The sequence below is a fragment of the Chrysochloris asiatica genome, unplaced genomic scaffold (genome assembly GCF_000296735.1).
Source record: "Chrysochloris asiatica unplaced genomic scaffold, ChrAsi1.0 scaffold00028, whole genome shotgun sequence".
Classification (NCBI taxonomy): domain Eukaryota; kingdom Metazoa; phylum Chordata; class Mammalia; order Afrosoricida; family Chrysochloridae; genus Chrysochloris; species Chrysochloris asiatica.
The window spans coordinates 135,574-146,460 of record NW_006408546.1 but is presented as its reverse complement, the minus strand read 5'-3'; the positions used below and the strand labels follow the sequence as shown (position 1 = coordinate 146,460).

General features: G+C 41.1%; 1 protein-coding gene across 1 annotated transcript in view; it reads left to right on the top strand.

Annotated features, from left to right (window-relative positions):
* Positions 1-7,912, top strand: part of PLCL2 (phospholipase C-like 2) — a 247,028-nt gene extending 239,116 nt beyond the window's left edge. Inside the window, exon 6 of the mRNA XM_006840000.1 lies at positions 7,024-7,912. Within this exon, the coding sequence (XP_006840063.1) occupies positions 7,024-7,203 (180 nt within the window). The 3' untranslated portion in view covers positions 7,204-7,912. The remainder of the gene's footprint in view (positions 1-7,023) is intronic.
* The last annotated feature ends 2,975 nt before the right edge of the window (positions 7,913-10,887 follow it).

Below are 10,887 nucleotides of genomic sequence, written 5' to 3'. Positions count from 1 at the left end.
GGTTGGCCCAGGATCAGACATTGTTTTGTTCTGCTGTGCATGGGATCACTATGATTCGGTTCCAACTCGATGGCACCTAACAACAACAAAAACAATCTCTCTAAACTCTGTTTTCACTTCTTTCAAAGAAATAGTAGTCATACTTCCCTTAGAGAGCTGATACTCACATGAGGTACTGTTTTTCAAGGGCTTAATACAGTGCTGGTACATAGTAGTCACTCAGTAAATAGTGTTTCCCAAAGACTTTGCTGCTATACATTCTTACATATATAACTTTTCACATATCATAGCCTCTGTGGTTGCAAACTCATAACTGTAATTAAGTTTATAGCACTTTTGTGCCCAACTGTGGCTATAAGAAATGTTAATTTAAATATTTCCATAGCACTCTTGAAAGAGGCTTATGCATTTGCATTTGCCTTGCAATTCTGAATATTTATAAAATCACCAGTTGCTGTCAAATTGGTTCTGATTCATGGCTACCCCATTAGTGTCAAAGTAATCTGTGCTCCATAGAGTTTTCTTTTTCTTTCTTCTTTTTTTAACTTTTTATTGTGAATTGGGTGAAGGCTTATAGATAAGGTCATCAGCTGAACTCATACTGTCAACTATCTATTTGCAGTTGAGAAGCATTAACTGTTTGTACCACCCAGGAACTCCTCTTACAAAATACCAAATTGAAACATACTCACTTTCTCTGAGTCTTTCATCACCCAAAACAGTGACCACAAAATATTTATTAACAGTTGTTTGCAAGTGTATGCTGTAATGTACTCAATAAATAACCAGTGAAGACTAACTTTGTTAATAACTGTTAATAACTTATTTATTAATTCTGACTCCCTGCCAACCTGGATCTTATTTCATGGTCATGAGATCATGTTAGGCTTTTGCAGGTTAACTCTTTTAGTTTTGGTTACAGAAGATGCTTGAATGAGAAACAGCATAGGAAGTCTATACCCACAAACTGTTGGCTTAGAGTGACAATGAGGGTGCCCCTTGGAGACTTGCAGGATAACAGGTAAGAAAAGCATGATGGTTTAGTTGGGGACATAAGACATGTGCAAATCAAATTACTAAGCAAAGGCCAACGTATGGGTTGCTGGTGACTGGTGGTCTTCTTAGTATTGGGCCTTCATGCCCTATAGGTGTCTGCCCCCTGTCCTGTATCCAGAGTCAGTCTAACTGTTTGGGAGACTTAACAGTGAAGGTAACCAAAGTCTGCTGTGTTCCAGGTGGACAAGGAACCCAGAAAGAGGAAGCTTAGGTGAATCTTCTCTGGGTGGGACCTTCAGTCTCAAAAGAGACAGAAGTCAGTGTGAGGCCCAGGAATGCGGAGGTTAAACCTGTTTGTATTAAAACAAACAGTATTTGACTCCCAGAATGGTCTGAGTATCTTTGCATTTCTCCTCCCTCCTACTTAGTAGGATTTGAAAGGGAAGTACCTGCTGGCCCCCAGAAAATGGCAGATGGCCATTTCGGTTCTCTCTAGCTCCCAACCATGTTGCCACTGCCCGGCTTGGTGTCCACACTGGATCACTCACCTTAGAATTAAGTCAACATTGTTTTACTCTAATTGACAGTTTGACAAAAAAAAGTGTGTTTTAAGTGAATGGGAGTATAGAATCCCTATTGTTTTAGCTCTGTATTAAATAAAAGCAGTGCATGGTGCGTGTTCATTTTGGCTACACAAGCTATGTAGCACAGACAGACAGATGTACCTTGACATATTCTTAATACGTTAAAATCTGGGACATCTTTTGTAATCATTGAAAAAATTAGGAAATAGTCAAGTGTTGAACATAGCAGGGGTGCCAAGTGGGCACTGGTACCTAGCTGCTCCCAACGTCAGATACAGTCACAGGAAAGGCATGGCACAGCCAGAGAGAATGTGGTCAGCCTAGCCTCTAGCCACCACCTTGAGCTAAAACTTCTAAAGATTCGTTTTGGACTCTACGAAGAATGTTAATTATTTTGACCTAAGGTGTTTACATATCTTTCAAGATGAAAACCAAATAGAATGGTGTGAAATTCAAAATGGAATTCATGAAACCAAATAGGCTTTGAATTTCTCAACTGAAACCATTGGATGTTGTCTGTTGTTGTTAAGTGCTGTCAAGCCGATTCTGACCCATAGCGACCCTGTATAAGGTTTCCAAGGAGCTGTTGGTGAGCTTGAACCGCCGACCTTGCAGTTCAAACAGCTTTGCAGTCTGCTGCATTGACCCACATCGCCACACCAGGACTCCTGTAGTCCTGAAAAACAAATGGGTATGAAAACAAGCAGCTCCCTACACCCAGGTTCATCACCTGTGAGGGTCCTTTGTGTCTGACCTGGATGATGACCGGAGGCCCTCACAATGTGGTTATGACTTGTCTGAGCTTGGGAAATGAAACATTCAGCTGAATAAAGGAAGCTGTTACTGCCACAGTATGATCCCACATCATCTGGGGCTTTCTGTTTAAAAGTGGTAGCTCTATATATGCTGACATGGAAAGATTTGCCAAGACATGGGTTTTGGTGAGAAAAAAGAAAACTGAAGAGTAGCATAGATGACTTGATATCCCATTTATGTAAAAAATAAAACAGGGGCCCTATTTGTGACACATGAAGTTAATTTTATAAAAAAAAAAAGTATTGCCCTCTCAAACAGAGCATAAAGGACCGGTACAGCTGACCCAGGTGGTGGAAGACATGGTGATGGTTTTGATGGAGGGTTCTCTGAAGCTGGTGACCCAACAAGAGGCTCCAGTCCAGGGGCTTCGCATCCCAGAGATCCCCATGAGTGAACCAGTGGAGGCCGTGGCTTTGATTGGGGATCAACTCCAGGCCTTCCGGAAGCATAGCGTGCATGTGTGGGCTCTAGACTCAGACCAGCTGCTGCAGGAGCTGAGAGACCCCACTCTCATCTTCCGTCTTCTTGGCTCCCCCAGACCCATGGTGGTGGAGACACGCCCAGCTGATGATCCCACTGCCCCAAGTAACCTTTACATCCAGAAATGAGCCTCTGAGTGGACGTTAGGAACCAGACTTTGGTTGCATGCACACTAGTGGTCATGCTATGTCTGTCTCCAAATAAATGTGACTCTAGTCTCAAAAAAAAAAAAAGTATTGCCACAAAATCACAGAAATTTTATTAAACAAAGATATCAACAGTTGACGCTATTGTCTTTTGACATATCCTCCAGCTAGGTCTGGACATTTCTGAAGGCAATGTTTCCCTCTACTTAACCCCAATCTGAAAGAATTCTATACTCTTTGATTTACACGTCAAATGGCAGTTTGAGTATTCTCAAGGGACTCACATCATGTTCCTTTTCATTGTTCTTTGAGCTTTGGGAGAAAATGGAATTTAGGATCAGGGCAGTATGGCAGATGGGGTAAGGTTTTCCAATGAGATTCTCATAGGACAGCCCTTGCTACCCTTGAAAAATGAGCAGGAACAGTGTCGTAATGGGAGCGGGGGATGGCGAATCTGCATAACTTTCCTGGTCTTTTTCTCATCAGTGCGTGTTCAGTTTTCTTAAAACTTCATCATAAAAACTCCCCATGATCATCCTGAGTCTTTCCAGAAAATCTATCAAGATTATGCCTTTGGGTCCCCAAAACCAATCACAATAACTTCTGAGCTGACCTCTCTGCTTGAATTGAACTAGCCCAACAGATCCCCTCAGAAGCCACTTTTTTGGACGGTCCCCTAATGAAACCAGGAGAAGAGTATCACTGAGAGAACTAGTCTGCAGCCATCCACTTCTCACAAAGACATGTTTAATCATGGTTTGTTTGGAATAAATCTGTGCATGTATGAACTGGAACCTTAGTAGCAATGCTTTTTGACTTACACACATATAAACGTAGAAAAAGAGGCAAAACAAAGTGTATGGGACAGCTATGAAAGTTTCACATCTTTCTGTAATTAGATTCATTCCATAGCTATTGGGCCCTCCCTGTGTGCCTGGCACTACTATAGGCATAAGGATTCAGCAGTTGCCAAGAGATAAAAGTGCTTGCCCTTAGGAGCTCAGATTGAGTGGGAGAGACAGTCTAATAGAGTTGGTAATACAGGTAGTCCTCAACTTAAAACATATTGGAATTACTACAAACTACATTTACAACCTCCTCTTTTTGTGGGTGTTTTAAGTGTATAATTAGTAGTATATACTATGTACAGTGTTGCAATGTGTAATTTAGTGATGTAATTATTCTCAAATATTCACTCACAGTTCAATACTATGATTTATAAAGATACTGATAATAAAAGACAATAATAGTGAAAACTATACTATATATAAAAAACTAAAACATATATATATATATATATGGTTTTCTACTTAACAACAGACTTGGGGTACAGTGGAGCCTCCAGAACAGTACCTTGTTGTAAGTCAGGAACTGTCTGTCAAGGGGATGGGAAAGGCAGGGCAGGTGGACAGGAAGTGGAGTTTCCCTTGTAGATCAGGTTGTCCGGGAGAGTGTCACTGAGGAAGATGCTTCAGAGTAAAAGACTGAAGGAGGCCAGGGATCCAGCCACGTGTGTTTCTGTGTGCTCCGGCCCTTAGGCATGAGAGAACCTGTTGTGTTGGGAGTTGCACTAGGAGCCCAGTGTAACAGCCCGAGCTGACAGGGAGGAGACAGAGTTGATGAGGACAGCTGGGGGCAAGGAGGTAGGCTGTACAGCACTGTGGAAAGGACTTGGACTTTCACACTCAACTGTATGGGGGTCGGGAGGCATGTTCCAACTTGTGTGTTTTAATTGGATCTCTCTGGTGGTTGTGTTGAGAAGGAAGAAGCAGAAAGACTAGTCAGAGGCTATTGTCATAAATGCTGTGTGGTTGCTTAACCTACAGCAATGGCAACAGAGGTAGTGAGAAATGTCCAGAATGTGAATCTATGTGTTTGAAGATGGAGCCCCTGTGAGCTGCCGACAGAAGGGATGTGGGGTGCAAGAGAATGGGAGGAAGCCTGGGTCTTTGCTATGAGTTGCCGTAAAAACAGAGTTGTCCTAACTGAGGAGTAATAAGCTGGGGGCAATAGCAGGGTACCAGCACAGTTTGGGATATACAGAATCCAAGAAGAGATGCCAGGTGGGATCTCAAAGATCCACTAATAATGATCATTTTTGTTATTTTAAAGAACAAATGGAATAGCTAATTACAGTCAACCAAAACTGTGAATTTATGTGGCAGTCCTGCACATGAAGGCAAACAAACCCTTTAACAAGAAATTATATTGGCTTCATATACTATATTTGTGTACAGAGACACCAGAGCTAGTGAAATCTATATATATAAGTTCAGCGCTCAGTAGGAATGAATAAAACTGAAGCTCCTTCAGTTACACTAAGAGGTGGAAGATCTATTTATAGCTACTAATTAAGGGTCTCTGTAAAGAAGGCATATCATAAATGGTAAGTGGTAAACAGCAAACCGTTCTGTGGACTCAGGCCTCGTGATGGCTTAAAATTGCAATGCAATTTGGTCTCCCCAAAGCCTGAATTTGATTATAGTCCATTTGCCTGCCAAGGTAAGTCCTCAGCTGGTATTCTCCTCAGCCAGCTTCAAGCCTTACTAACGTTTATTGTGCTTGTATTGTACTTGAAAGAGAGATGCATCTGGGAGGCACTTCAAAAAAGGAAAGCTAAAACAAGAAAGGAAGAGAGAAAAGACAGTACCAAGGATGACAAAGAAAAAACCAAACCACAGAGGAGATGTAAAGAAAATAAGTGAATAAATAGAGGGGCTGAGGAGAGGGAAAAGAAACCAGTAACCAAAGAGAATAAGAAAGAGGAAAAGAAATATTAATGAAGCATGGTTAGTCAGAAAGGAAAACTAGAAGAAAGTAAAGTAGGAATGTTGGGATATCTAGCAGTGACACCTTTTCTCTTCTCTCGGGCGTCTTGAAAGCGCAGACCTATACATCAGCCTAATGATTCTCATCCAGGGGGCATCCAGACAGTGTCTGCAGACATTCATGGTTTTCATACTTGAGGAGGAAGCTAGGGATGCTGTTGAATGCCCTGTGGTTCAAAGGACAGTCCTCACAACAAAGACTTCTAGCTCAAAATATCAAGGGTGCCGAGATTGAAAAGACCTGCATCGTCCCATCATCATCTCAGATTCCAGAATCCTAATGACTGGGCTTCAATCTAACCCACATTTTCTGACCTACATATGTGTTAGACTGTAAATATGTCATGTCGGTGGTCAGACCTCATAAAACATATTGCCCTTTGGCTAAGAAGGTTTATCCAGAGTTTAAATGTCATTCCTCTGTTCTTCACTTAGCAAATACTTAGCGAGGATCTCCTGAGTGCCTTCTACTACCACCAGTTATGGGAGGTTATGTGGGATTCAAAGGCAATCTTTAGAGATGAAGAACAGATGAGTGGTTTTCAAGGGTTAAGGACGTGGCAGGGAAGAGGGCGGGTTGTGACAGTAAAGTCTTCGCAGTGGGAAATGTTTATAGTGGAGTTGTTCCGTGTCTGGTTACAGTGGTGACTACATGATTCTGTGCGTGATGAAGTGACAGAAAACTCTTAATTATACCAGTGTCAGTTTCCTGGTTTTGCTATTGTACTGTTCACCTTCATGTATAATCATGTAAGATGTAGCTATTGGAGGAACCGGGGAAAGAGTACATAAGTCCTCTCCATACTATATGAGTATTTGCAACCTTCTGCAGGTTTATAGTTATTTCCGAATAGGAAGTTAGAAAAATAAATCAAATCTTTAAAGGGGAAAAAGAAAAGAAAAATTGGCCAGTTAATGAAAGGTGTGCACACATAGAACTCTATTCCAATTTATAATGGAAAGGCCTGGAAGAACAGTAGGTTTCTTTGAGTGTGATGTTGAAAACCGAGAAAACAAACTTGTTCTCTAGTAAAATTGACCTATTTGAATGCAGTGCCAATAAGACATAAATTCACTTTCTTGCTGAGTTAAAATACTTCTGTTTCAGTGGAAGGCCTATATTATCAAGTCACCTCAATATCTAATATTGCTTAACTGTATGTTTTGCTACAGGGACAAGCGGATCTTTTGAAATATGCTAAGAACGAGACTATGGAGAATCTGAAACAAATCCATTATGCTGCTGTCTCATGTGGACTGAATAAACCAGGCACCGAACATGCTGACATTCAGAAGCCACGCCGGAGCCTGGAAGTCATACCTGAAAAAGCAAATGATGAAACTGGAGAATGAAGGAACTTTCTAGAAATCATTATGGAGTTTATAACTCTAGGACCAATTGTAGTCAAATGGAACATTTGCTTTGCACTCACTAATGAAAATAATATTTGGAATTTTAAAGCACAACTGGAATAGCTCATTACAGTCTATTAAAACTGTGAATGTATGTAGCAATCCTGCGTGTGAAGGCAAATAAACTCCTTAACAAGAAATTATATTCCTGGCCAAAATATGCTATATTTGTATACAAAGACATCATAACTCAGTTACGGTGTGAAGAACAGAATATTCACTCGAGTTCCATTGAGAAACAAACGTTTTCCTAACTGAAAATGATTTCTTAAGATGGAAATGGTCTGGAGTGTCAAATTAGTATTTATTGGAGAGAAAAAACAAAACCCAACCAAGACTAATCTATACATTTCTTCTTTTCTGTGTGATTGTAAATGATTTCGGTGGCATGCTTGCTGAGCCATAAGTACTAAGGAGAATGTAATTGGACAGGTTTCCTGAATTGCAGGGCACCTGGAGAGCCATCATGTACAAGGACAACGTGCAATTGGACTGAAACTCCCTGACTGAAGACACAGATTCTGTCAGTAAATGGGGGGGCCATACCATGTAATAGCAGTTCAATCTGGAAGCAACACACTGTAAATAGTTTTTCATTGTGTGAAGTAGTGTTCACATTAAAAAGATGTTTTATGATATTTCTCCAATAGCAGCATATGCTTTTAATGAAATTTTTAAAAAATTTCTAGCTCAAAATATTCCATGTACTCTTGTTGTTGTGAGGGACCATTTGGTTAATTCCAACTTATAGCAACCCCTTGTGACAGTGTTATTGTTGTGTGCCATCAAGCCAGTTCCCACTCATAGCGACTCCTACAGAGCTACAGGTAGATTTGAACTGCTTACCTTGAGGTGAGCAGCTCAGTGTGTAATCCACTACCTCAGCACTCCACTGTGGCAGAGTAGAAATGCCCTATGGGATTTTCTAACAGTCTTTTAAGAGAGCATGTTACCAGATCTTTTCCCCACAGAACTGCTTGGTAGGTTCCTGTGACAGGCCATCAAATAGATTCCAGCTTATAGCAACCCCATGTGACAGAGTGGAACTGCCCTATAGTGTTTTCTAGGCTGTAATCTTTATGACAGCACATAGCCAGATCTTTCCCTCACAGAACCACGGGGCGGGTTATAACTGTCAACCTTCCTCTTAGCAAATGAATGCTTAACCATTGTGTCAGCAGTAGCAAATTATTTGTTGAACAGCTTTGTCAAAACTAAGGTGCTTCTCTGGCTTGAATTTATTTTTCTTTTAATACATTTTTGACAGGTTTGGTCATTATAACTGTCGGCTGTAAAATGAACCAAGACACCCACATCTGCCCTCTTGATGCTTCTGCGGTAGTGCCCTACTGAAGTGGGCCAGGAACAGCAACGACAGTAGAAAGTCGAAGGCAGTTAGTGGGGCTGAGCAGATGGAGCTTTCCAGCAGCTTGCTGAGCTTTTAATCCTAGCTTCTTTTTCAAGTCAGTGAAACTCTGTGCTGTTTCTGAAGGGATGCTGGATACTGCAATCCAATTCCCACTTCTCCCAAACCAAAGTAGTTTTCAAACTTCAGAAGATTAAAAGCTCCCTAAATCTTTAATAAACCCTTTTCTATTTGTTCGTTTTCTTTTCAGTGGTTCAAGTAAGTGAACCAGAGAAGTATGTGCAATCTTCAACTTGATAACTTATTAGTTATTTCCTTGCTTAGGGAGAGGCTCAGGTAGATGAATTCAATTTATTTTTGCCTATAGCTCCTAAATAGCCTTTTGAAAAATAATCTCTTTGCTCTGTTCTTGTCATTTGCATTCTGATAGTGTGCTTATTCTAAGGCACCATCTCCACTGGTCCTTCTCACAGATGTAATTCCAGTTAGAAAATTAAACCCGTTCCATGAATAATAGTACAGTTCTGTGCACACACCAGCTAACTGCCAGCCAATAGCTTAGACTCTTAGCTTTGAAATAAACTCTTCCAGGGGGAAGAAAAAAGGCGGTGGAGAGAGGGGATGAGATAGGCAGTCAAATATAGCAAAGAATTAGAAGTAGATTTATAGAATGAGAAAGTAATATGTAATTTAGATTACTGTTAGCAATCCTTGAACATAGATGGTAAGAAAATAGAAATATTCACTTAAGGTAAAACTCTAGAAATGATAGAAAATTACTTTTAAAGTACAATGAAAAAAAATGGGCAGAGTTATGGTAATGATGTTGTTGTTGTTATGTGCTGTGGAGTCGGTTCCGACTCATAGCGACCCTGTACAGGGTTTCTGAGGCTGTAAATCTTTCCGGGAGCAGAAAGCCTCATCTTTCTCCCGCAGAACAGCTGGTAGTTTCGAACTGCTGACCTTGCAGTTCACAGTCTGATTCGTAACCACAACACTACCAGAGCTCCTTATGGTAATGACAGGCATCCTATAAATGCTGACTCTGTCATGTAACTTGAATGACTAGTAACTGGCACTTGTAACTTGTAGTAGTTTCTGTGACATAAGCCGTGGGTTCAAGGGTAACAACTGGAGGATAGGGTGGGTTTTGTTCTGTTGTGCATAGGGTTGCTATGAGTCAGAACTGACTCGACAACACTTAACAACAACATTCTAGGCTAAGAATCCACAAATTTTAGAACTGAAGGAATCTGTGAGAGCACTCAGTTTAACATGTTCTTTTCCACATAGAGAGGTTGTAGACAAAAGAGATGCATTGCCCAATGTCAGGAAGTCAGGTTGGGACTGGACCCAGCCCAGGGTTTGCTCTGCTATATCCCTGCTACAAAGCCAACTTTTTATTTTTTTTTACATACCTCTTTCAAGAACTAAGCCAAGTGACGGGGAAAAAAACCGACACACTGGATTGGGGGTTGTTCCCAAAGCTTCAGGACTTCTATGCTTGCTCATGTCCTGTACCAATGGTTGTTCCATATTTCATCTAAGATGATAAGTACATCAGCAGGGCATGCATTCATCTCTTTTTCCAATTCTAGTAGAAACAGAAAACATCTATCAGACTGGCTGGGAACAAGATAAGCAGTTTTACCTTGTATACAACCAACTGGCCTCTTCCAGGATTGAGCTTGTGAAGTTCTTATTATGTGGTTGTGAAGTGCTGTTGAATTGGTTAAGACTCACAGCAACACTATATACAGTCTCTGAGGAGTGGCTAGTGAGTTTAAAGTGCCAACCTTGTAGTTCACAGTCCAGTGCTGACCCTACAACGCAACACCAGGAAGGCCTCATCATAAGCCCCACTAATTAAATGAAGGATTCCTGGTGTGGCACTGTAGGATCAGAAGTGGACTGTGAATCACAAGGTCAGCACTTCAAACCCACCAACTTCTCCTTGGAAACGCTAAACAGGGGCACTCTGAGTTGGAACGGACTCGACGGCACTCAACAACAATTAAATGAAAATGAAAACCTGCACCTGGGTCTCATAAGTTGTGACAGCTGGGATTGCATGGTTTCCTTTTGCCACCTGCACTTTTGACCTGAGGAGCATCCATTTAAGGTGCCTCTTACAAGTACAAGTACAAGTGGCTTGGAGTTGGTTCTGAGTCATAACGACCCTGTACAGGGTTTCTGAGGCTGTATATCTTTACGGGAGCAGAAATCTCATAATTTTTCCACGGAACAGCTGGTAGATT